Here is a 26,051-nt window from a genome sequence, read left to right on the forward strand (position 1 = left end):
CATACAATCCAGAGAGCTGAGACAAGAAAAATATATCTGGCTCCCACTGGTTCTCCCAGCCCGCCACCCTGTGCTTTTTCTAGTTCTGGATCCTTTCCACACAAATGTAGCTTTACAAGGTTGCTGTCAGTGAAAACAAAATTTTGAAATCTGCTGTTTTCACTGTACATCAATACTTTCCACCGGGTTTCTAAGTAGCTATGGAGTAATATTGCGGGAGAATAATTACACTTGGATTTTATAAAATGCTGGGCAGGAAATGGGCTTGGTGGTAGACCCCAGAGGTGGGAGACTGGCCAGTAACTAGGAGGGACATGGTGAGAGCCTTGCTCATGGTGATTTAGAAATCTTACCCTCACCCCAGATTCCACCCCCCCCCCACCGACTTGAAAAGGAATAGGTACTAAGTATGGAAAATTTGGAATGTTTTGGAAAGTTAAAGAAGCAGGAAAAATTAAATCTCACCTGCAGGATCTGAATCGCTACACTGTTTTGGGCAAATAAATTCAGCAGGAACTACTCAAACTGAAAACACACACATATCCCTTAACCACAGGTTTTGCTTCTAGAAAACTATTCGACACACGTAAAAGCAGGAATATGTAAGATATATATCTAAAGACTTAAAAAAATTCTTTTTTAAAATTCCAAACCTCCGTAGCCATGCTTAAGAGAAGTGTTTATAGAAACTTCATACACTGCGATGTTCTCAGCTATTAGAGAAGGAACCTGGGCACACACTCGAAAGATTCTGAGATGAGTCTTAGGGGGCAAAGGGCAAACGTAGGTTTTATAGTGACCTACCCTTATATAGCGTATAGTTTTATAGTTTCAAAAAAGTGAGGTCTTTTTTCCTGACACGTGAAGAGACACATGCTGATGTCAGAGAAGGAAGCATAAATGCACAGCTGGTGACATTACTTCAGAGTGCAGATGGGAGGATGAGAATCAGTAACTTTTAAAACACAGTATAGCTAGAATTGTTCCAAATAGAAATGTTATTTTTATAATAAAACATTAAAATTTGTGTTAAAAAAAAATCCCAAACCCTAGGAAGAACCTCTGTAAACATTTTGATGTATTTTCTTCATTTGTTTTTCCAGGGATCAATACTTAGCATGCAACACATAGATACAATTTTGTAGTCTGCTTTCATCTTTATTTTTTGCTTCGTATCCCTTGAGCGCATCTAGATTGTAAAATGCCCTTGTAAACACCATTCATAGTGCCGTCACCATTCTCTCTCGTGGACAGCTTAACCAATTCCCTTCTGTAACTTACTTTGTGTATGATTTTTCAAAGGGCACTTGAAAAACACAATCATACATTAATTTTAAAATATTTTATTGAAACAGCTGATTTATAAAGTTGTTTTAGTTTCAAGCGTACAGCAAAGTGATTCAATTAAACATATACACATTCTCTTCTGTTACACGTTATTAAAGACACGGAGGATTGTTCCTCATATATTAATTTTCAAATGCAAATTAAATGAGTGACCAGGGACTACCTATAAGTCTCAGGTGTGCCCCCTGGCACCAGGGTTCAAAATCCAGTCTGGATAAAGACGACAGTCAAGCATGCAGTCTACAAACGCCATCAATTTCCTTAGCACAAAATTCCAGAAAAAGAATTACTGTCAAAGTAATGATCATTCTAAAACATTTTTATTTTTGGCTTCCACTGGCAAATTCATGTTCAGAAATGTTGAAGCAATTTATATGCTTCCAGGAGTATAGGAGAAAGATTACCCACCAGACCTCTGACTATGTGTGAAGGTTATCATTTGAAACTGATTTCTGATTTGTTAAAAATGCAAACAAACAGAAGTGTTAATTTGCATGTCTTTGGCTTAGTAGGGGGTTGACAGCTTTTCAGGAGTTTCTTCAGTAAGTCCCCCGTGAGCTTATTCCTGGGCTGTGTCTTAGGTTCGCCACTGACGTTCCATACTCCCTTTTGCATCACGTTCTTGCCGTTGCTGGGACCTGTGTGCAGGCTTTCTGTTTCTGGGTTAAGGTGCTCTGATTGGAGTACAGTAGCTTCATTCACTATTTGCTTTCATTTGTTAGGGCAAGTCCACCCTCGTTCGTGTTTTCGTTCCCAAGGCGGGAAATGATAGCTGTTTGGGGCTGTTTACTCCTCCAGGTCAAGTTAGAATTTTGTTAAGTCTGATAACTGTCCAACTAGGGTTTCATTAAACGTACAAGTTTATTTGGAAGAACGCGCTTCTAGTCTTGCCGGCAAACTTGGGTCCCTCCCAGACTTCAGGTGCGATGTCCTGTATTTACCTGGTGTCCAAACTAAGGAGAGGTCCAGCAAGCGACCCCCTCGAGCACGTCGCAGTCCCTGGCCCGCTCCAGCCCCTCCGAACAGCCTGAGTCCCGGCTGCCAACCTGGGCGCGTCGCTTGACCCCAGGGGCCCGCGAGGGGCTGCAGCCACCGGAAGGGGCCGGCTGGGCTCGGCGAGGGGGACCCCCGTGCCCTCGGGGCAGGTAGGGCCGGCGGGCTGCGAGGGCTTCCTTCCGCAGATCAAGGCCGTCCTCGGACCACGCTGGCCGCCCGCGGCGGGGGCACGGACCTGGGGTGCCTGGGGTCAGGGTCAGGCTCAAGGCGGGGGGTGGGGGGGTGGGTCGGCTCCGAGTGCGGGGGGGCCGAGCCCCCTTCTAGGGTGTGCGGTCCGCGCGTTCCGGGGCTGAGGTCGCGGCGCCGCCCCTGCACCCGTGGGCGGGGGGCCACCAGGTCCCCCGGCTCCACCCGCGCGCCCCTCCCCCCCGCCGCCGAGCGGCCGCCCCGGCCCCGCCCCCGGCCCCGCCCCACCGCAGGCCCCGCCCCCGCCGCGCCGCTCGCCCATTCAGATGTGGGTCAGGGGTGAGCGGGCGGCGCGACGTCACAAGCTTCCAAGATGGCGCCGGGCGGGCGGCTGTGAGAGGCGCTCGGCGCGCGGGGCGGGGAGCCGAGCCGAGCCGAGCCGGCGGCGGGGCGGGCGCGCGGGCGGGCGGCGCGGGCGGGCGCGGGCGGCGCCGAAGAAGAGGCCGCGGCGGGCCGGCCGGCCGGCGGGCGAGCGCCGCCGCCGACGCACACGAGGTGAGGTGCGGGGCGCGCCCCCGGGAGAGGGGCGTGGGCGGGCGCGCGCAGAGGGGTCGCCGCGCGCGGGGTGTGTGTGTGAGGGGGGCGGGACCCCCGGCCGCCGGCCCGCCCGCCGCGGCGTGTGAGTGTGTGTGTGTGAGCGCGGGGCGGGCGGCGGGGCCCGGCACAAAGCCCCCCGCGCGCGGGGCTAGCGGGCGGCGGGCGCCGGCTCTTTGTGCCTGCTCCTCCGCGCTGCGGTCCGAGCGGCCCGGGGAGCCGCGCTGCCTGACAGGCGGGCCCCCTTTATGCACCGCCGCCGCCCCTCGCCGGGCTTCTTGCTGTGCCCGGCCCGCTGCCCGCAGGGCACGGCTGCGCGCGGCAGGGGCAGGGCGGCCTGGAGGGGCCTCTCCGGGCCGGGCCCTGCGGCGGGTGGGCGCGCGGCCCTGCCCCCAGACCTCTGGTGCGGGCGGCCGCTCGGCAGGAAGAGAGAGGGGCTGGGGGAGGGGGCGGCCGGCAGGGGGAGGGGGCCGCAGCGCCCGGCGTGTCATTCTCTGTTTATCTGCCAGCATGGTTCATATTCTCGCAGGCGGGGCTGGGCTGGGGTGGTGGGGGGAGAGGCGGCGATCCTGTCCCTGGGCGGGGGGGTTAGTGACTTACGGCGAGGAGGGGACGCGGCCCAGATAAAATGCTCCAGAGCGGCCCCACCCAGAACAGCGGTGAGTCGGCCCCGGGGAAGTGAGCCCGCTGCGGATCCGCCCGGGCCGGGACGGTTTCGAAGTTATTTATCCCGCGTTTCTCGGGTCCCCTCCGCCTCCGGTGTGTTTCGCCGGTAGCAGTTGCCAAGCACATCTGGATAAGCGAGGGTCCCGGTCCCCCTCCCCCAGTCAGGAGTTGTCACCCGGGGAGGCTACCCCTCTCTCTGACATCTGTGGCGGGGGGGAGGGGCCGAGCCGTGCCCGTAGGAATCCTGTGGGTGAAGATTGTTGACTGATGGACGCATGGCTGTGCGGGGGGGAGGGGGGAGGTGGCAGGTAGCGGAGGGGCCTTCCAGAGCTGCTGGGGGTGTTCTCCAGGCCCCCACCCCCGGCCGCAGGGATGGAGCCGGGTCACCCATACATACCAGGCCCTTTCTGGAGCTAGCGTTTATTGCTTCCTGGCTCCTGGCTTTACTCTTCTGCGTTCCCATCTGCCAGCGTCTGGGCTCCCTGGGCCTTTCAGCAGACATTTTCAAGAGCACAGGCCATGTGGCTGGTCTGTAGCCCTGGCTCTGGGAGTGGGCTTCCGCTCAGCAGAGAGCAGGGTCGCTGCAGTGGTCTGGGGAAAAAAAAAAAGGCAGATGGGCTGGCCCCCGGCTGGCCTCCAGAGACAAAGCTGTGCGGTGAGATCGCTGGTTTAGCGGGCTCTTAGCACCATGGAGGGGGGGTGAGAGGCTGATACTTGAAGTCTGCAGTAAGTGGCCCTGCCTGCCAGGGGAGTCAGTCCTGTGAGGTCCTGTGGGCAGGCGGTAGCCTGGGAAGGCTGGCAGGGAGCTTCCCACCTGCCTTGGCGGCCTCGCTCCCAGGTTGGTCTGCTTCCCTTGGGCTCCCAGCCGCCTGCGGGCTGGTTGTGGGGTGTTGCTGAGCACCCGTTGCCCAGCTCCTCCAGCCATTTGGCTGGAGTGCTGGGGCTGCGCCCAGGATTTCTCTCTGCAGTGTTTTCCTGCCAGTTGTTGGGACTTGCAGATTAGTCATTCGGCTTTTACAAGCAATTCCTGAAAAGAAAAATCTCCCTCTGGTTGCTGGCTCTGGGGAGAGGAAGAAGCAGCCTGAGGGAGCCAGGCCTTTAATTAAAGCAGAACTGAAATGATTGCTGCAGTTGCTGGAAGGAGGGGGGTGGAGGCGATGTGCCCTGTCCTGCAGCCAGGTACCTGCCAGGGACAGGTAGGCCGCGTCCCGCGCTCCCTGCCTGGTCTTGGCCAGCGGCCCGGCCTTCTCCACAAGCTGCAGCCCTGGATTAATCCCTGCGTAGTGTTTTCTTTCCATGGATCAGGTTTCTCATTTTGTTAATAAGCACAGCCTCCGATCCACTTGAAGTCAGCTGTCGTGGACTCAGCAACAGGGTTTTGCATTATTGAGCTGACAGGCCTGCTGCCTTCCTGGAGTCCTCATTGTCTGCCCGGAGGTGGCGGCGGGGTGGGGGCAGTGTCTGGGAGCCGCAGCTCGCCCCCATGCAAGGGCTGGCAGGGCAGTTCTGGAGCGTCGAGAAGCGAGGAAGGAATAAAGTCCAGTTTACCCAGGGGACCCGCCGCCCTGCTTTTTTGCTCGGCCTGTTGGCCTCTAGCAGTCGGCCCCACCCACGGCTGGTCTGCCTTGCCCACCGGGGCTGAGGGCCAGTGCCCACCCCCCCACCAGGGACAGATCACTGGGGTGGGGAGGGCTCTTGTTCCCAGCTGCGTCTGCAGAGAGACCACAGGTCAGCTTCCTCCGGTCCTGGCCCAGGCGCCTGACTGAGGAGGGCCTCTGGGGGCAGTGAGGGGCACTGGCCTCAGCGCTGTTTACTCTCTAGCGGCCTTGGACAGGGATGGGCTTCTCTGGGCCTCGGTGTCTCCAATGTGTTTCTAAAGTGGGAACAGAGCTGGAGTTCACTGGCACGTATTGCAGCCCCCAGAGCTCAGCCTGGGGAAGGCGCCGGGCACACTGTCTCTGGGAGTGCCCCTGGGTGATACGGGGGCACCTGAAGAGGTGCTGAGGGCCGCCGGGCCGGCTGCGGCAGGGTGGTCACAGGGGAGCCCTGTGGTCTGGGAAGGTGGGGCCGGGGTTCCGTCAAGAGGAGGGAGACAGGAGCGTGGCCCTGTAGGTGCCCGGTTCCGGGAAGCCGGCACCCCCACTGCTGTCCGGCACCCGCGAGGCCGTGCAGGGGCCGTTTATCTGCTCAGCGAAGTGTTTTGAGAACAGATGTGGTGCCCAGCTCGTGTGCCCAGGGCTGGCCTGGGTCTTTGCCCTCTAGCGCTCAGCCTTGCCTCTGAGCAGTGCGCCTTCGGCCGTGAGGTGCAGGCTCTGCTAGTTTCCCGGGCTGTGCTGTGGGTGCAGCGCCCTCGCGGACCAGGGGTTCAGTCACTGCCTGGGGCTGGGGGGGCTCCCGGATCCCAGCTTGGCTCTCCCTGGGTTAGGGGCTGCCAGCCAGCGGGGCCAGTTTGACTCGGCCCGTCGGCGGGGCTGCGCTTCCTGCTGGGAGGGGCCTCGCCGGAGGGTTAGGGACCTGGGCTAGGGGAGGGCTCCTGGGAGCAGCCGAGCCAGAAAAGCAGGTGGGGGCGGGTGGGGTTGCGAGTGGGGCCCGCCCGCCACCCCCCCCACCCCTCCACCCCCCGTGCGCTCGGTCGGGGGGTGGGGGTTAAACCTGGAGGGAGCCGCTTCCAGGCCCCACCGCCGTCCAGGAGGGGAGGGCCCGGGGCCCGCGGCCCGCGGCCCGGGAGGGTGTGGCCAGGCCTCGAGCGGACTGAGACCCCCAGGAGATGCCTGCCCGGCGGGTGGGGTGGGGGCGTGGCCTGGGGGCTCGAGCGGGCCCTTCCGCCCGGGCGCCGCCAGTGTGCTCAGTGCGTGCTTGCTTCCTGTGAGGGGCCGCCTCCCGAGCACGTGGGTGTGGGCGCGGAGGGAGGAGCCCGGAAGGGCAGGTGGCCGGCCTCTGGGGGCGCCCGGGGCGCTCCCGCTCCTGGGAATTCCAAGGCTCCAAGGGAAGGCGGGGCCGGGCTTGGTGGGGAGGGGGCCTCCAGGTGGGGAGCGGGCCTCTTGCGGCCCTGGAGTGGTCGCCGTGCGCACTGGCCTCCCGTGGCCCCCGTGGCCTTGGGCTTCTTTCCCAGAGGGACTGGAGAACCCACGGGGGTGGGTTCTCCGCGAGAGTGAGGAGGGGCTGCCCCCGTGTCCTGGGAACGCCCCACACGTACACACAGGTGGCTGGAGGTCTCTCTCGCCCAGGCTGGGGTCGCTGCCCTTTGGCCTTCTCCTCAGCCTGCTCACAGGCCTTCAAAGGGCGGGATTGCCCACTGGCCTTGCGGTTCTCCTGCCTGTGCTGCTCGGAAGCTACCAGTGAGCTCTGGTGAGTAACTGCAGAAGGGATGAGCAGAGGGTGCAGAGTTTATGGCCAGGATGCTGGGGCGGCACCCCCGGCTCCTGGGGAACTCTCCCTGTGACGGGCAGGGGCTGCACCTGGCCCTGAGTCCCTGCTGCCCGGTGGGGGCCCGGGTGCTGCACTCCGCAGGGGTCACCTGGAGCCCACGTATCCACATTCCCTGAAGCCTTGGACGTGGATCCCACAGCTGCTTTCTCAGGAGGTGGATCTTTGTAGATAGCAGGGTCAAGGGAGCAGTGAATCCCCTTGGACAAGCAGGGGTGGCCCCAGACTGCGCGTGGGGTCGTGCTTACAGAGCGGGCCCAGCTGGCTGATCCTCCCGTAGGCTCCAGGGTCCTGGAGAAGCATCGGGTGTGGGGGCTCACGCTCTTCATGGCCCCTCTTCCCCAGGTGGCTGTGGGAGGGACGTAGGCTGGTGTGTGCTGGGAGCACCTTCTAGGAGGTCCCAGGAGCCTCGTGCCTCTCTCGGGTCTGCTCTGGTCTCCGGGTTACCTGCTTAGGCCCTGGTTGGCCTCTCTCCCCAGGCATGGGGACCTGGGAGCTCTTCCTGCTTCCCAAACAAGCCGCCTGGGGCTGCCGCTGGGGCCCCCGGAACTGGGTCCTGCCCCCTTTCTCGCCTGGATCTCAAGGTGTCTGGGAGAGAGGGTCCCTGAGGTTGTTACCTGGGAAGGTGTGTGAGGGAACCCCTGACCGGGGCCTGGAGGTGGGGCGAGGGCTGGGAGGGGCGCCGGGGGCAGAACCTCAGGTGAGTCCTGGCCGGCCGGCCCTCTGTCCCGGGCTTGTTCCGTCCGAGGGCAGCCGGCACTCGGCCCCTGCCTGCTCTGGGCGGCTGCAGGCGGGCGCTGAGCTGCTGGGCTGCCAGGTGTGGCAGGGGCAGCACTGGCGCGCTTGGTGTCCTTTGAGTAGGAAGCGCAGCCGGGGGCGGAGTTGTCTTTGGGGCAATCGGGCACCCCTTGTCTGCTTTTCGTGGCCCACGCGTCTGGCAGAGGGGCCCGTGGGCTCTGCCGTGAGAGCGGTTCTGGGCTGTGTAGAGGCTTCCTCACCCGCCCTCCCAGGACCCGAGGCCCTTCCCTCTGGTGGAGAGGGGCTGGCGGTTTCTTCCCAGCAGCTCTGTTTGGACACCGGGAGGAAGAAGGTGCCCGCGGCTTCGGATGGGGCACTGGGGGTGGCGGGACAAGAGAGCAGGGCCTCCTTCTGGGACTCCTGGCCTGGCCTACATGGGCACGCCTGTGTGAGCACCCCTGGGCAAGCCCCGCTGTGCAAGCCGCCCAGGCAGGCTCCACACACAGTCTGGAGTCCGCTGGTGGGGCTCTGGGGGTAGAGTGAGCCCTTGGGACAGGCTCGCGCTCAAGGGCGATGGGCAGTGAGCTGCTTCGCTGGAGGGCCACTGGGGTTCCGTTGGGTGGGGGCCATGACTGCCCGGGACTGGGTGTGGACTGGCATCGCTTCCCTGGGCCGCAGGGCCGGGAGGACTCCTCCTGAAACAGCCTTTCCCCTCCGCCCCTGGGGCCTGGGCCTCTGCCCCTCCATGAGGGCGGGTTAGAGCTGGTGGGTCCTCCTCCAAGGTGTTGGCAGCGTGGGTGCACGGGGTCGTCTCTGGGCAGAGGGCCTGGGGGGTCGGGGCAGTCCTGGCCGTGAGGCGGCCGGTGGCGGCCGGGCCCGGGTACCCTGGAGCCGCGAAGGGTGAGCCTGCGCCCCGAGGCTGTGGGCAGGGTAGGGGCGCTCTCCGCAGCCTGCATTCCATGCGTGTTGACGCTGACGAGGGCTGGGCGGCTGGCCTGGTGCCTTGGGCAGGTGGCACCCCTGCCCCGGGAGCCCACCCTGCCCCTCTGCGCCTGGCTCGCGGGGCTGCTTGCTCCGCAGGCGGCGAGCCCTGCTGCTGAGGTTGTTCTCGCATGCCACCTGAAGTGCCGTTTCCTTTCTTGTCTTTGAAAACAGCTTTTCTCAGCAGCCCTCACCTAGGTTTCCAGCCTTTGGTGACCATCCGTGAGCTGAAGGAGCGGGCCTTGCCATCAGTCCTGTGTTCCCACGTGTCCTGTGGTGCCCGGAGAGGGGGTAGGAGTGTTTGAGGTGGTGGCCAACAGCTGTTGTCAGCGTGGCCTGCAGACCCCTGGGTCCTCAGGACTTTCAGAATGCTCAGACCGTCCCCACCGGCCCCCGTCCACAGGCTAACACGCACCTTGGTGCCGGCCATGGTGCTCCCCTGGGTGCCTGGGCCAGGCTGCCTCTCCGGGGGCTGTGCAGAAGGCCCAGCGGTGAGCCTCAACTCCAGGGGACACAGCGTCGCGCGTTCTCTGGGGCGAGCAGGGCAGGCCGTGTCTGCGACAGCACCGCGTCTGCCCGCTGCTGCTCGTGAAGGAGGGGCTGACGGGCAAGGTGGTGGTTCAGACCTGGGGACCTTTTCTCGGGTGAACGGGAGCCTCCCACCGGGGGGAGACAGCTGATGGTGCTGAGGCCAGGGAAGGGCCTGAGAAAGGCCTCCGCGTCTCGTGTGACGCGGCCGCGGTGAGGGAAAGAATCCCTGTCCTTTAACCACGTCCGAGCGCATCGGGAAGATCCGATCAGCTCTGCGAGCGACTGTTCCCGAATGACCGGCGCCTGCTGCTGCGGACTCGGGCTGGGTGTGAGCGCAGCGTGGGCTGCCGGGTTCTGCGCCTCCAGGTGCAAGTTAGTCACAGGTGCAGCGTCAGAGGCTTGTTGAGTCTGAGTGTCGGAAAGAGGAAGGCTGGCCGCCGTCTCAGGGGCCGCCTCCCCTCAGCCCGGCCTGTTCCCTCTGGCCCACTTGCCAGCTGGAGGGCACACAGGGTCCCTGACCTTGGGAGCCCCTTGGGTGCCGGCGGCAGGTGGGGGAGATGGGTGCTTCTTGGAGGTGGAGGCCCTTGGGTGTGCCTGGGGGCCGCGGAGGGGCGGCCCGGCCCTCTGGAAGCCCTCCACGGACCAGCCCCGACATGGACTTTATCCAGGCCCGGGAGTCCATTGAGAGCCCTGAGCCGGGGCGTGCCTGGATGGACCTGGGTTTGAGGAGGTTACTCGGGCCTGGTGGTTCCGGGTCGTGGGGACGCCTGTGTTGGACTTGCAGCTCCTGCCTTGCTCCTGGGGGAGGCGCTCCTGGGCGCGTCCTGTGGGCCTGGCCCCGGAAGCCCCAGTTTGCGCGGGCCTCCCGTCCCCGGCCACGTGGCTGGGGGGACCCTGGGGGCGGCCCCTCCCTGGGTCCGGAAGCTCTGTCTCCCCGCAGCCAGCACACCAGCTCTCGTGCACCTGAGGTGGTGGTGCGAGGCACGCGCACACGTCGCCCCTGTGAGAAGAGGCGTGCGGCCCCTCCTGGGGTCCCCACCTCCAAGTTGTGGGCGCGTGCCGCTTCCCCACGCTTGTCCGGGTCCTTGGATGGCGGGCTTGCCCAGTCTGTGGAGTGAGGGGCTGGTTGTGCCTCTGAGACTCAGCCGCCTGCTGGGAATCGCTGTGCCCCGTCCCGCGGATCACCGCCGGCCCGCTTTCTGCCCCGCCTCGGCAGTCCGCGGTCACCCCCTCGGGCCGCTTTGCTTCCTGGGGCGGAGGGCTGTCCACTTCTCTGTCGCTGGACGCAGCCCCTTAACGTCAGACGGCCCTTCGAGTCCCATCTGAAGACGCTCTGAGCGTGTTCCTGCCGAGTCCCGGGGACCCTCCTCTCTCACTCCCTTCCCGAGCCTGGCCTCTCCTGTTTGGTCGGCCACAGGGCCTGCTGGACAGGTGGGACCTCCTCTAAGTGTCCCCGCCGGCACTTCAGGCCCCGGGCACAGGCTGTAGCGTGTTCCTTGGCAGTTCCCTAGTTTTATCCTTGAAAACGCTTTTTAAAAGCTGGGGGGTGCCTGAGGCACCCCTGCTCCCGTGTTTTCGGTCGTGGACCGGAGCCACCTGGTGGTTACTTTTGGCGTGCCCCTGGGCTGTGGTGGGAGGCCCTCCAGGCCGGGCAGACCCTTCTGCTCGTGGCCTCCTTTGACCCCAGTCCCGGGCCTCGTCCCGTGCCTCCTGGGCGTGCCTGCTGGGGTTTGCAGAGCCCCTCCCTGTCCCCCGCAGGTGTCAGCTGGACCCTGGACGGTTAGAGTGTCGTCGGTCGTTGCTGCCTTCAGCTGGCCAACCCGTCTGCCCTGATGAGAGGTTTCTGGTGGTGGTGTTCTGTAAAGATTTTTTTTTTTTTTGACATGGACTGTTTTTAAAGTCTTGGTTGGCTTTGTCCCAGTATCGCTCTGGCTTTTTGCTTATTGGCCACGAGGCGTGCGGGGTCTTCGCTTCCGGTACCTCCTGTGTTGGGGGCGAGGTCCCCTCAGAGGTTTGGAGGTGGTACCTCAGTGTCCTGCAGGTTTCTGGCTGGGCTCGGGGGTTCCTTCCTTCCCGTCGGGGCTGCTTCTCCCCTCGGGTTGTTGTGATTAGTCTAGGAGTGGGTGGGCTTGCTTGTCAGCCCGGGGACCGGCTCTGCACTGACCCTACCTAAGAAGCGTGCCAGCTGTGAGCAACTGCACCCCAGGCTCTTCCCAGGTGGGCACACGTCCCGCGTCCAGAACAGAAGCCTCTCGTGTGTCGAGTCCTGTCTGGTCCCTGGTCCCCCCTCTTGTCTTTCCCTGCTTCTGACCTTGCCCAGGGCCCCCTGTGCCCCTTTAGGGTCTGGCTGCCCTGCTCCCCCGTTTGTTGGCGGCTGCAGACATGTCCGTGGTCAGCTCTTCCTGACCCAGGTTCGGCCCGCACGCCGCCGGGGGGCTCTGCACCTGCCTGGCTCCCGGGGCTTGTGCGCCTCCCGTCTCGGTCTTTGTGAAGTCTGAGCGTCCTCTTCTCTGCCCGGAAGTCCGCTCTCAGCCTTCAGTCAGCGGGCGAACCCCGTCCTCGCCGTCTGCCTTCCAGTTTGGGCTTTGTTTCTGTGACTGTCGTGGGCAGGGTGTGTGGCCTGGGTGCTGGCTGCTGGGGTGTCTGTGCCGCCACGCGGGTGCAGGGGTGGCTGCCCTTTCCCGGGAAGGACCTCCACCCTGAGGGGGTTCTTCCTGTTGTTCAGTGGGGAAGTGTCCTCTCGCCTCATACACAGAAGCGATGATCGAAGGTGACACAGTCTGTTTTGTCTTTTAGGTCTTTGAGAGTCGTGGGTTGGTGTGAGAGAGGTTTCTAGCTTCTTGAGTTGTTTCATGCTTGGGTGTTGGAGTCTGCGACCTGGAGGGGCCCTGGGCTGGGCGGCTGCCTCACTGACTGCTGGGAGGTGCCTCGGGCGGGTGGGCGGTGGTGCGGGTCCCTCCCAGCAGGCAGCCCAGCCCTGGCCCGCCTCCAGGACAGCCCTGGGAGCCGAACCCCATTTCCTAGTCACTCTGGGCGTGTTTACGTGGGAAAGGTGTCTTCCCTTTGGGGGCCGCCGCCTCCTTCTCGACCCCCGTCGCTGGGCGTTCCCTGCCTTCTGGGAGGAGGAAGCTGGTCTCCCACAGTCCAGTGTGCGCGGGTTCCGGGTCTGGGGTCGGAGTGGGGCCGGACTGTCTGCATGCCCCGAATCTGCTCCCCGGCCCGGGCCTGACACCCCGCAGGGCGAGTAGGAAGCGGACGCAGGAGCCACCAGGCAGAGGCTCCTCAGGGCCCTGGATCCTGGCCTCGTGGGGACTCCTCCCACAGGCTCCCTGCCTCCAGGCTCCTGCTCTTTGCTGCCCACTGCTCCCTTCCCAAGCACTCAGGCCCCTCCGGCCAGCGGGGGGCAAGGTGGGCACCTCGTCTGGATGTTTTTGTAACAGTGATCTCGCCCCAGGCAGCGTTCCCCTGCCCTTCCCCATCTCAGCAGGCCTGGCCGGGGCCTCCCTGCAGGACCCCGCCTCGCGCCCGCCTGGTGCCCACTGGCCAGCTGTGCCAGGGCCAGCGGGGGGAGCCGGCCGCAGGTCCCGTGTCGTGCAGGTGGGAGAGACGGGTGGCTGGAGGCGCACGCAGGGCTCCCCCAGAGAGCAGGCGTGCCGGCCGTGGCCTCCTGCGAGGCGTCGCGTGGTGCTGTGAGCCCCCCGGGTGGGCTGCCCGAGTGGGACAGAGGGGCTGTGGGCGTCGAGAGCAGGCTTTGGGCGGTGGGTGGGGTGGGCGCCTCCTCCCACACTGTTCAGGCTGGGAGGCCTGCCCTGGGTCCCTCCCAACACGTCTTGAGCACGCTGACCGAGCCCCAGCGTTGTTTCCTGGGCATCCCGTCAGGAGGAGGGCAGGGCTCCTGGCATTCACAGGGCCTGTTGCTTTCCAGGAGGACGGTCTGGGAGGCCAGCCAGGAGTGGCTGGCGGGCATCCAGGCCTGGGCTCACCAGGGCTGTGGGGCCCACTCGCCAGCAGCCCCGCCTGCAGGGCAGCCAGAGAGGCCGCGGAGGCCAGTGCTGTTCCTCGGAGCGGCGGGCACAGCCCCGGCTCTGGGGTGAGGTGGTCAGCGGGCCGCCAGACTAGGTGTTGGAGGGAGGGAGGTGGGGCGCATTGGTGCCCCGTCCTGCCCCTGGGGGGAGGAGACCCGGGGGTCGTCCTGGGTGGCGAAGTCTAGAACGGAGCTGTGCCCTCGGCTTGCTCCTGTGACCTTGGGCAGGTTGCTTAAGCCCCAGAGCCCCGGTCTCATCTGCGCTGGAGGCTTCCCTGTGAACAGGATGCTTATCAGGCTGGCATAGGGTGCCAGGAGCTGGGGCCGCCTCGCTCTGCCTCCAGGTGCCCCTCCTGCAGCCCAGGAGGGCCCAGCTCCCACCTGTCAGGGCACACCTGGAGCGCCAGGCGCTCACGCCAGGTCGGCTGGACCCAGGCTTGCGGGGCAGTGGCCAGCGAGTGTCCGTGGCCTCAGTGACGCACCCACTGTGCTCAAGACTCTGGGGCGTGGCGGCCAGGTAGTGGGCATCTTGAGGGGCCCACGGCCCCCTAGTGGGCTGGGATGCCCCCTTCTCTGCTTGGAGGGGGGCGCCTGTCGCCAGGCCCTGTTCCCCCGCGTTTCCACCTGGAGGCAGAAGGAGGGGCAGCCCGAGAGCTCAGCCTCCCTGGCTCCGGGCTCCGTGTGGTCCAGGCCAAGTTGGACCGGCTGCTGTGGAATCTGGTTGAAGCACCTGAGGGCTTCTCTCACTGCCTCCTGCCTTCCCGGGCGCCAGGAGAGGCACCCCCATGAGGCCTGGGGTCCCTGGTCAGCTGTAGGGCCTGGCCTTCCGGGGGGTGGGGTGGACTGGCCACCTTGGCTTTTTGCGGCCTGAGCTGAGGGGAGGAGGGGCGCCTGGGGCCTCAGCCAGGACCCGTTGGTCACCAAGCAGTGGTCTTGGGAGCAGAGAGCTGGGAAAGTCACCCAGGGCCTCTGTTCACAAGAGACCCCTTCCTTGGGGGGTGTTGGGGTCAGCCTAGCGGGGACAACTCCCAGCCCACCTCTCTGACCTGTCCATCTGCCCGGGCTCTGGGCATGGTGGAGTGGGCGCTCAAGGCGGGCAGCAGCGCGCGGCGGTGGGGGGAGCTTGGGGCTGGCTGGGCTGGCTGCCGGGGCTGTTGCAGCCCGTGGCGGCTCCTGCCAGGCTGGGCAGCGGCCCCACACCAGCAGGCCTCATGCTGCCTGCGAGCCAGGCCGGCCCCCTCACCAGCCACCCCTGCCAGCGGGGAGCCGTGCTGGGGGCAAGAGACAGCTGGCAGGCTGGAGCGAGGCCTCCCGGCACCCCGCACCCCGGGTCTGGGCACATTCCTGAGGACCGGCCGGGCCGCCCTGGCCCTGGGCGGGGGAGGGGCGCGCCAGGAGGGGCTCCGGGGCTCAGGCCTCCGCCCGCTGCCTGGCTCCATGCCCAGGGTGCCCAGGTCTGCTGCGGTGGGGGGCAAGCAGCCAGGACCTCGGGACCCCTCTCCCAGGACCTGAAGCCCTGGGGGGCTGGGAAGCCCGCCCGCATCTGGCGGCAGCTGCCAGCAGCCTTGGCGGGCTGGTATTGAAAGGGCGAGCCTTCGAGGGCCATGTGGTCAGGCCAGGCTGGGCAGGAGGGGGCTGGGCTCTGGCAGGGAGGGGGCGAGCGCAGACCCAGAGGGAAGGGCAGGGCAGGGGGCTGGGGAGCCAGAAGCGGTTGAGACTGGATCTTATAAATAGCCCGCGGCACCAGCTCCTCCATTTCTGACCTTTTGTTATGTAAATGTGGACAGCCTAGAAGGGCCTTGCCCAGGCCTCCTGCCACCCCGCCCGCCCTCCCAGAGCTGCACGCCTGTCCCCCCACTCCCCGCCCGAGGAGGCTCTGGGGGCACCCTGTTTCCTGTGGGGGTGCGGCGGCGCCCCACACCTGCCTCCTTCCTGCCACCAGCCAGGCTGCAGGCACTGTGGCTGCTGCCTCCTGCCCAGCTGTCCGGACGCCCGACCCTGTCGCAGACGGGAGCCTGGCTCCGGCCTCGAGCCGCTCCTCCCCCCTTGCGAGGCCCGCGTGCTGACTGTGTCCACCTTCTCCTCCGCAGGTGACCAGGCATTGATGCACCCCCAGGGAGGCCGCACACTCGAGGAGGCCACCCCCTCTGGTTGCTGCTCACATGGTTTCTGGGCCCCTGGCACTCCGGTAGGCTGGGGGTGCGGCAGGGGGCGGGGTCTGCTCCTCCTCCTGGGGACTCCGGGCAGCTGAGCGCCTGGCCTGCGTGCTGGCCGCCGGCCTTTGTGTGCGGGCAGCGCTGGCAGCGTGGGGGAGGAGGGGCTGTGGCTCACGGGCTGGCGTTCTCAGCCAGGTGTTCCGCGTCTTGGGCTCTTTGTCCCCCTTGGCTGGCCAGGGCCGGGAGGGGTACTGGCTCCCGCTGGGCTGAGTGCCAGCCCACGTGGGCACTGTGCGCAGAGCCTTCCCGGGTGGACAGGGGCGTGGGGGCTTCTCTGTCTTTGCAGACAAGGGCAAGTGCGGGCCAGGGTGGGACAGCAGGTGGGCGGGCATGACCCCTCCCGAGGGGGCAGGGTGGGGACCCTGGATCCCTGCTGGGGGAGGCCTGGGGCAGTGCGCTCCTCTCCCAGGTTTTGCCCTGAGCGCAGGGACATGAAGGCCCCTGTGGGTGGGCATGCGCGCAGCCGCCGCGGGGCTCTGTGCACGGTTGTTCCCCAGTGAGAATTCCTCCCGGCGCATTTTGGCCAGTCTGCGGGGTTTCCCAAGCTCAGACAACCTGCCCTGCCCAGAAAGGCCTTGGGGCCTGTGGTACCAGGCTTGGCCAGGCCACCTCTTCTGCTCGGCACCCAGAGGCACAGGCCGGGGGATGGGGAGGGTGGGGGGAATGGCCGGGCCGCAGCGTCACGTGGGCGGCCATTGCTGGAGGCTGCGGGTCCGACCTGCCCACGTGGTATTCGAGGAGAAGGTGGCTTCAGTGCGCTCTGGGCAACTCCACGTGCAGATCCAATTTCCGGCTGGACCGGAAAGCCGGGCCGCTGCAGAAGTGTCCATCAGGGGCTTCTGTGTCCCCGTGGTCCCTGCTGCTCACCCACAGGTCCATCTGGGCGTGGGGTCACCTTCCTCTAGGGGACAGAGCTCTGGTTTGTCTGCCCCACACATGTGCCCCCCGTTGTCGCTGCGTTTTCAAGCGTACAGATGGGCTGGCGGCAGGCGGGCGGCCTGGGGGGAGGCCCCAGGAGGGCCCCCGCTGACGGGTGTGTGTCTGCTCGTGCCCACAGGTGGTGCGTGTGGGCAGGGCGCGGGGACATGGGGCCCGACATGGAGCTGCCCAGCCACTCCAAGCAGCTCCTGCTGCAGCTGAACCAGCAGCGCACGCAGGGCTTCCTGTGTGACGTCATCGTCATGGTGGAGAACGCCGTCTTCCGGGCCCACAAGAACGTCCTGGCCGCCAGCAGCGTCTACTTCAAGTCCCTGGTGCTGCATGACAACCTCATCAGCCTGGACACGGACATGGTCAGCTCCGCGGTGTTCCAGCAGATCCTGGACTTCATCTACACCGGCCGCCTGCTGCCCGGTGAGCCGCCAGCTGAGCCCAACTTCAGCACGCTGCTCACCGCCGCCAGCTACCTCCAGCTGCCTGAGCTGGCGGCCCTCTGCCGGCGCAAGCTCAAGAGAGCTGGCAAGCCCTTCGGCTCTGGGCGGGGCGGCGCCGGCCTGGGGCGGCACCCCCGCAGCCAGCGGCTGTCTACGGCCTCGGTCATCCAGACCCGCTACCCAGGCCTCGTGGACGGGCGCAAAGGGGCCCATGCCCCCCAGGAGCTCTCCCAGGCCAAAGGCTCCGACGATGAGCTCTTCCTGGGCGGCTTGAGCCAGGAGGGCGCGCATGGCCTGGGCCGGCCCGTCTGTCCCGGCAGCGGGGAGGCTGGCCTGGGCGGCTGCAGTACCAACGGGGCCGGCGGCAGCTGTGAGCAGGAGCTGGGCCTGGACTTGTCCAAGAAGAGCCCCCCGCTGCCCCCTGCCACCCCCGGGCCCTCCCTCACCCCCGACGACCCAGCCCAGCTGAGCGACAGCCAGGAGGGCTCGCCCCTCTCGACCTCCGCCCCTCCCGTCGCCAACAGTGCCTCTTACACCGAGCTGGGGGGGGCCCTCAGTGAGCCCATGGATCTGGAGGGGGCAGACGACAACCCGCTGTGCCTGCTGGAGGGGCCGGGCGGGCCGCCGCCCCGCAAGAGCCTCCGGCACTCGGCCCGCAAGAAGGAGTGGGCCAAGAAGGAGCCCGCGGCCGCCTCCCCGTTTGAGCGGAGGGACGTGGCGCCCAAGGGCCCGTGCCCGGGGGAGGAGGCCGAAGGGCTGGGTGACAGGGTCCCCAACGGGCTCCTGGCCGGCAGTGCGGCGGCAGGCAGGCCCTTCGGGGAGCCCCCTCACGCCTGCAAGGAGGAGGACGAGAACGGCAAGGACGGCAGCGACGACAGCGCGCAGAGCGGGAGCGAGGGCGGCCCGGCCGGCGCGCCCTACGTGTACCGGCAGGAGGGCTTCGAGCCGGTGCCCTACGGCGACAACCTGTACGTGTGCATCCCTTGCGCCAAGGGCTTCCCCAGCTCGGAGCAGCTCAACGCGCACGTGGAGACGCACGCGGAGGAGGAGCTGCTCCTCAAGGAGGAGGGCGGCGCCTACGAGACGGGCAGCGCGGGCGCCGAGGAGGAGGCGGAGGACTTGTCGGCGCCCAGCGCGGCCCTGGCGGCCGGGCCGCGGCCCTTCAAGTGCTCGGCCTGCGAGAAGACCTACAAAGACGCGGCCACGCTGCGGCAGCACGAGAAGACGCACTGGCTGGCGCGGCCCTTCCCGTGCGGCATCTGCGGGAAGATGTTCACGCAGCGCGGCACCATGACGCGCCACATGCGCAGCCACCTGGGCCTCAAGCCCTTCGCGTGCGGCGAGTGCGGCATGCGCTTCACGCGCCAGTACCGCCTCACCGAGCACATGCGCGTGCACTCGGGCGAGAAGCCGTACGAGTGCCAGCTGTGCGGGGGCAAGTTCACGCAGCAGCGCAACCTCATCAGCCACCTGCGCATGCACACCGCCCCCTCCTAGAAGCCAAAGGCCCTGGCGGGCCCTCCCCCACAGCTTTAATCCGCGGCCCTGCCGCCCGCCCGGCCCGCAGCCCCGGAGCCGCCACGGTCCGCACGCCGGGCGGGGCGGGGCTGCGGGGCGGCCTGGCTCTGCGGGGGGCGGTGCCGGAGGGAGGGGTCCGCGCCCTGCCTCCCCGAGCCAGGGGTCACCGCTCAGTGGCGCTGGGACAGCGGGCCCCCACCGCCTACCTCTCCACAGCTGAAGAGCCCTCCGGGCCGGTGTGGCTGTTATTCCTACTGATCTGTTCTTTTCTTCGTTTTGAATTTTGTTTTTTAAACCAAAACCAACACGAGTTTCTTTTCCTCCGGGCCCCTCGGGGCTGAGCCTGGCTCTGCAGACTGAATGTACGGGGCTCCGCCCCACCCCGCCCGGCTGCGGCCAGGGCCCACCCTCCGGGCCCAGGAACCCCACTCGGCCAAAGGCTCCCCTGGGCTTGAGCCCCCGGCCGCCTCAGGAGAGAGTGCTTCCCCATAGCTGCCCAGGAATCTTCTTTGTTTAGAGGTACTTGTGTTGATGACACGAAAACCCCGTGTAACGTGTATGTGAGTGTGGGAACTGGAAGGTCTGGGGGGCGGGGGGCTGGCCGCGGTGCGGGGTCGGTACGTTTCCATTTTCTCCGTGTGTGTGTGTGTGTGTGTGCGTGCAGCGTGCATGTGGATCATGCCCACCCCCACCCCCACCCACCCCACCCCCATCAAGGCGGAGAGACTTCTGACCTTTGCTACCTCTTGACTTGAACAGGACGCGGTTGGTGATGGCAGTTGTGGCCATGACACTTGCTTTTTCCTCTGGGCCCCGTCAACAGGGGCGCCTGCGTGTCTTGTGGGCGTCTGGCCAGCCGCCGCTCTGACCTGGCTCAGTGGGCATGGGCGCTCCGCGCCTGGGGAGCAGGGGAGGAAGTGAGCCCCTCCCCGCCCGGTCCCGGGCCCCCGAGGGCTTGCCCTCCGGAGAGCAGCACAGTCAACCTGGCCGGTGCCCGGCCCCCTTCACCTTGGCACCTCTGGGCGGACTGGCAGCCACCACGGGCTCACCCTGAGTCCCACCCCCGCCCTGGGCTCTGTCAACCTCAGACACCTCCAGGGCTCTAGAGGCTAGCTCGCAAGGCCGGGCTAAGGTCACGAGGTCGGCCCGCTGTCCTCAGCCAGCTGCAGCCACAGGGCTGGACCAGCGGCTTTATCTCCTTCATTTTGCTTCCTGGTTTTATTTCTTCTCTTTTCTTTCTACTTTAATTTCAGACCAAAAATTCCAGAGTCATCCCTTCCCCCCCTCCAGAGACCCTCCAGCTGAAACCAGGGCCCCGGGTGGAGGGCGTGGGGAGTGAGGAGGCTCGGGCCACGCGGAGCCTTGCTGAGCCTGCTGCCATCCCCTTTGGGGACGCCTGTTCCAGCAAGTCAGGCAGGACCCCCCAGCCTCTCTGCTCGGCCCCCCCCCCCCCCCATCAGCACTTAAGCCACACGACAAAAGTCTGTAGCGGGAGCTGCACACAGGCCCGTGGGAGCGGCCCCGGTGAAGCAGGTGGTTCAGGGCAGAGCTTCAGGGACGGGGCATAGAGGCCCTCAGGCGACCTTCGTGCGACGTAGTATTGTACCCACCTGAGTATTGTATCGAGCCTTCTCTGTATTTTAACAAGAAAGCAAAACACTAGTTTCTTATTTAAGACATTAAGGGTTTGTGGGGTGGGGTGGGGTTCACAGGACACTTGGATTTGTTCTCCTTTTCCCTTGGTTTCACGTGGAGTGCGTGCTTGTGGATGTGTGTGGACGTGTGTCATAGCCTCACCAGGAGATTAGGCCATTGGAGGCCCAGGGCGGCTTACAGTTCTCTGCTTTAGTCACTTAATTCCTGAATGTTTCGGAGAACAGGAAACAATAGCAGATATGTAGGAAAGGATTTAAAAAAAAAAAAAAAAAAGCTCACACCCAAATTCACAAAAGCTATTTTTTAAACCAAAGCACATTTTGAATGCATATGGAACCTCAATGGGCTCAGAAAAAAAGATACTAATATATTTATCTCATTGTTTACATAAACTTTTACAGTTTCAGACCTCAGCAGCTGTAAGGCCAGTCCCAGTGAGTCCCCACCTTCCGCTCGAGGCCCTGAGTCGGCCCGGAGGGCTCACGGGCAGGGAGGCCACCGGGGGGAGGGGGGGTGGGGTGGGCGGGCGGCTTGGAGGCCCGTCTTCGCGGAGCCCTCCTCCCAGCCCAGCTGGCACCAAAGAGCCGGGGCCCGCGCCGACTGGCCCCCGGGCCTCCTGGCCAGGCCAAGCGGTCCCGGCCAGCTGGCGCGGCAGGGCGACCTCACCTGTGGCTGCAGAACTTGGGTCTGGGCTTGGGCCCCGGGATGGAGATGCATCCCGTCCCGCTGCTCTGCCCGCGAGACCCCCGGTGGGTTGATGTGAGGGTCCCTCTCAAGCCAAAAAGCCAGGACCTTCGCACGGCCCCGCGGAGACTCCGGCGGTCCAGCTGTGGGAAGGCTCACTGGGCCGGTCCTTACCGACACAGACGGTGCGAACACTCGGGACAGTGTTGCTTTTGTATCAATATGTTTGTGCAGTGATGAATGTATTTATTTCTCAGACTGGGGCGAGCGGCAGGCCGGGCTCCGCCACGCCACGCACGCTCCCCCGCGAGACCGAGCCCGCCGCCGAGGCTCCTCCAGGATTGCAAAAAAAAAAAAAAGACGGACCTTTAAGCAGATCTGAATCTCAGAGACGCGCAGCATAGCCATACACCTCAGCCTGTGAAACGGACGCTCGACTCAGAACCTCACGCAGCCGGACGTGTTCCCGGCGGCCGCCACCCGGGGGCGCCGGCTGTCCGCCAGCCCCACCCGTCAGTATTCACTGGACTGGCCGCTAACAGGAGTGCGATCGATCATGGGGCGGGCGGACCCCAGCCGCCCTCCCGGCAGCCATCCCGGGCCGGGGCGAGGCTTGGGCAGCCAGGAGGGCAGGGCCGCCCACCCTTCCCTGCGGCTTGGGGACGAAAGCAGAGGCGCCGGGCCTTTGGCGGTGCCCCGTGCAGGGACCAAGGCCCCCGCTCCCCCGGGCAGCGGTGGTCACCGAGCCCGCGAATCTGATGCCTGGAGGGGTGGAGCAGGCCCGCCCAGAGCCCGGTTTGACATTCCACGTCAGGGGGTGGGGGTACGCCGTGGGAGTCGAGGCTGCCCGGGACCCCCGGCTTGTCACCCCATTGCGACTTTCTACCGGGAGCCCCTCCCCCTACCTCACCTTGCTATTTATTGCTGTAATTTATTGACCTCAAATATGCTGCATAACAGACCTCACTCGGGCAGGGAGGGTCCCCGGGGCTCCTCCCCGCCGCTTGGCGGGGCCCCATGGGGCCAGGTGCTGAGGGGACCCCCTGCCCCCACCCACCACTTGCTTCCCTGTCCCCCACTGGGGAAGCCCAGGTTGGGCGCTGGCCCATTCACAAATACCTCGTCGGAGAGGGGGGATGGGGTTTCGCTGTTTCTTGACCGGGAACTGGAGGCGGACTCCCGTCCGGCTAGGCGCCCTTCCCGGGAAGGGGGCGCGCGATCGCACTCCTGTGCTGGCCACTGCCGCTGTCAGGCACCACACTGCCCTCACCTCCCTCCAGAGTCTGGATAATTCAGGTCAGAGCTGGGGGTGCGCAGCCCTCCAGTATCATAAAGCTGGTCACTGATGTCTCCATTCAGAGCGTGCAGTCTTAATGTACAGTGACGAGATACTGTTATTTTATGATCTTTTCATTAAAAGCTTGATTCGAAACTCGTGTGAGGTCTCTGCTCTCTGGCTGTGTTTTTGCTAAATGACCAACTGCTTTCCTTTCTCCGTCCAGTGCTTTCAGGAGCTGGGTTGCAGAGTTGGGCGGGATCTGCCCACCTCAGTCCTAAGAGTGAGTTTCAGAGGGGCCTGGGTCCTCACTTGGTAGCAGGTGAGCTGGGCAGTAGGGTCTGCACTGTTGGCTCAAGACGGCTGAGGCGGTTTGGGAAGCAGGGGGTGTGTAGATGGGCTGTGGACCTGGTGGCCAGGATGCCAGGAGGTCTGGCCGGTGCCCAGCACCACCTTTGGGGTAGTGGGATCAGGCTGGGGGACGGGCCGGCTCCTTCCTCTCCACCCCTTCTTGGTCACTTGGTAGGGGAGTGGGTGAGCTTAGCCTCCAGGGTCGGTGTAGTAGGCCCCATTTCCTGGAGGACTGTCCCACCTGAACCCAGGTGGGCATCCCAGGCGGAGACAGACCCAGGAGGAGGGATGGCCTGGGGCTGGGAGAGTGTCCGTCCAGCTCAGTCCCCAGGCTCCAGGGACCGCAGGCGGCTACAGGCCCGCAGTGGGCCGGTCCCCAGAACGGCGTGGCCATTGCTGCTGTAACCCTTGGTGAGTTCTGCTCAGCTGTTTAAAAAAGGGTTTTTATTTTTGTGGTTTATCAAAGGCGGTACTCAAAGATAGTTTGAATTATCAGATGACTCTTAAAAAGGCCTTAAACTAAACTTAAAACTAAGCATGGTTTCTGGTCCTTCCAAGCCCACAGCCACACGCTGGCCGCAGGGTAGGTGATCACTGTGGGTCATCCCTCTACCCTCTTCCCCTCCCCACACCCCTGAGTAAGTTACCAGACGGGCAGTGTGATCTGGGGCTTGGCAAACCCTCCCCAGAAAGGCGCCAGAGCAGAAGCAGCCAAAGCGGGCGTGGCCACGCTCGTGGTCATTCACCCACCGCGGAGCAGTGCGCATGCGTGATGGCCATCGCTGCGCACATTTGTTTATTCCTGGGCCAGCGAGTATATCGGCCCTTTTTATTTTTCTGGAGGCTTAATAATGATCGTATTTTTTCAATTCTCCACCTTTTCGCCCTGAAACGCCTCCCGGGCCTGTTTTCCACAGAATCGGACACGATTCTCGAGCCTGCTGTTCCGCACAGGTTGGGCTGAGGTCCTGCCTCCCTGTCCTGCATCCTCCGTCCTGGCTTCTGGCTCCCAGGTGTTCTCCCTTGGGTGACGTGTATTTCCTCCAGGACCTTCCTGACCACACGTGGGAAGTAGGTTTTTGAGACTTAAAATGTTAAAAAATGTTTAAATGACATAGAGTTTATGATTACCATTCGGTTGGGTGTGGAATTGTGGGTTGGACATCATTTTCCTGGGCAATTTTGAAGGAGGACCCTGGTCAGACCGGGTTAGGGCCCACCCTAGAGATCCATCTCTAGACACAGTCACGTTCTGAGATGCTGGGGGGCACGCTTCACCCCAAGGGGCACACAGGCCTCCACGTGTGGCTGCAGGGGCCCAGGCAGCCCTCGGTCTGTGTTGACATCACTCGCAGCGTGGGCCCCGCTCACAGGGTTAGTGTCCGCTCTCCTGCCTCAGGGCGCAGGCCCCCACTGCCCTGCACGGATAGGGTCGCGTCACCCCCCACAGTGCGCCCCCCACCCCCGAGAAACTGGCGAGGCTCCTCCCGCGTCCCCCCTGTCCTTCCAGAAGGTTTCATCACCATCCACTCTGTGCTGCTGTCTTGGCCACAGGCCCTGGCAGAGGCGTGTGGTGTGGGCTGGGTCATGGCCACCGGGAGCCTGAGACACCAGGACTCGTTTGGCAATGGGGCCCCCAGAACCTTCCATCTTTACGATGCTACAGGCAGCCTTTCCAGGCCCTGGGGGTGCCTCCCAGGACTTGGGCAGAGATCAGGCCAGTGTCTGTCCGCACGCGCTCTGAGGGCTCCTTCCTGATGGGGACACAGACTTTATCACAGTCACAGTAAGTGGACGACTCCCCGGTAAACAGGTGGGCGAAGGGCTGTGAGGAGCTGGTCAGACCATACGCTCAGGCAGGGCCGCCCACGTGTGGGGAACAGCCTGTGCCAGCAGCGGAGGCCTCAGAGCACGTGGTCTGTTTACGGGACTGAGGCGACTGCCCCATGGCTGGAGTGGGAGACATGCCAGGTGCTGGCCGGTGGGCCCGCGTCGTGGGGACTCTGTCTCCACTGTTGGATGCGTCAGGATTTGTGTAAATCCTCTTTCTCTTTTTTATTTTGCTGTGCCACTAGTTTCACAGGGGGGCTTCCCTTGTGGCTCAGCTGGTAAAGAATCTGCCTGCAGTGTGGAAGACCTGGATTCGATCCCTGGGCTGGGAAGATCCTCTGGAGAAGGGAAAGGCTAGCCACTCCAGTATTCTGGCCTGGAGAACTCCATGGTCTGTGTAGCCCATGGGGTCGCAGAGTCGGATGCGACTGAGCGACTTTCGAGTCACTTGCAGGATCTTAGTTCCCGACTAGAAGTCAAACCTGAGCCCTGGCAATGATAGCATGGAGGCCTAACCACAGGGGATTCCCCTTTTCTCTCTCTTCAGGCAAAAACTGTTTCACATATGGCAACAAAAACAAAACCCCACAGGCCTGGGCTTTATGCTGATTCACTAATTCTTTCTCTGATCAGACACTTACTGAGCCCCTGGCATCCCACACAGTCCTCAGCTGACGGTGCACTGAGCGTGCAGCTGCCGGACTCAGTCCTGAAGATAGGGTGGGGAGCCCTGCACCACCCTCTTCCTGGGCTGTGCCCCTCGGTGGGGGCCCCCGGGTGGGCAGGGAGGCCCCAGAGGAGGACCTTGAACCTGAGTCCTTGGGGGAGGGGCAGAGCCGGGCCAGCGGGCAGGGTGGGAAGGCAGGCAGGTGTTTCCGTCCTCAGGTCTGCTGGGAGCAAAGGGCAGGAGCGCTGGCCAGGGGTCTGTTGCCATGGCTCCTGCCACCCCCGGGCCCCACCACCCAGGCAGTGGCTTGCATTTCCCCGGAGGCTTTGTCTGCCCCAGTCTTTCCCCGTGGAGGCTCTCCTCCTAAAGACCAGGGGTGGGGAGGGGTCAAGGTGCCCTTTAGCTCACCCTTGGAAGTTGCAGAAAAGCAACCTGGGGTGGGGTGGGGGGAGGTAGCCCCACCTGACAGATGCAGAACCTGAGGTGCAGAGCTTCGGGGGCTCTCACGCCAACACCTCCACCAGCACAGACTGACAAGGCTCCATCCCAGCTGACCAGGCAGAGCGGTGGGGGCAGGACCCTGGGTGGGGCGCAGCATCAGTGGTGCCCAGTTCCTCCCCATCTCAACACCCACCTCAGGGCCTCTCTGCCTTAATAGTGGGGCAGACCTGCCAGAAACCCATATCCAGCTGACATCTGCCCCTGAATCTCACTGGCAGAATCCTGCTGCTGCTAAGTCGCTTTAGTCGTGTCCAACTCTGTGCGACCCCATAGACGGCAGCCCACCAGGTTCCCCCGTCCCTGGGATTCTCCAGGCAAGAACACTGGAGTGGGTTGCCATTTCCTTCTCCAATGCATGAAAGTGAAAAGTGAAAGGGAAGTCGCTCAGTCGTGTCGGACTCTTTGCAACCCCATGGACTGCAGCCTGCCAGGCTCCTCCGTCCATGGGATTTTCCAGGCGATCCTACAAGGGAGCTAAAAGCCACCATGG

At 64.0% G+C, this 26,051-nt stretch overlaps 1 protein-coding gene across 1 annotated transcript; it reads left to right on the forward strand.

Moving 5' to 3' along the window:
• Positions 1-3,000: 3,000 nt before the first annotated feature.
• Positions 3,001-20,565, forward strand: HIC2 (HIC ZBTB transcriptional repressor 2). The gene is made up of 3 exons (XM_061385596.1): positions 3,001-3,084; positions 15,580-15,677; positions 16,763-20,565. Exons 2-3 carry the CDS (start codon positions 15,652-15,654, stop codon positions 18,573-18,575), a joined length of 1,839 nt encoding a protein of 612 aa, XP_061241580.1. The 5' UTR covers positions 3,001-3,084; positions 15,580-15,651; the 3' UTR covers positions 18,576-20,565.
• Positions 20,566-26,051: the final 5,486 nt, after the last annotated feature.

Source organism: Bos javanicus, chromosome 17, assembly GCF_032452875.1.
Source record: "Bos javanicus breed banteng chromosome 17, ARS-OSU_banteng_1.0, whole genome shotgun sequence".
NCBI classification, from domain to species: Eukaryota; Metazoa; Chordata; class Mammalia; order Artiodactyla; family Bovidae; genus Bos; species Bos javanicus.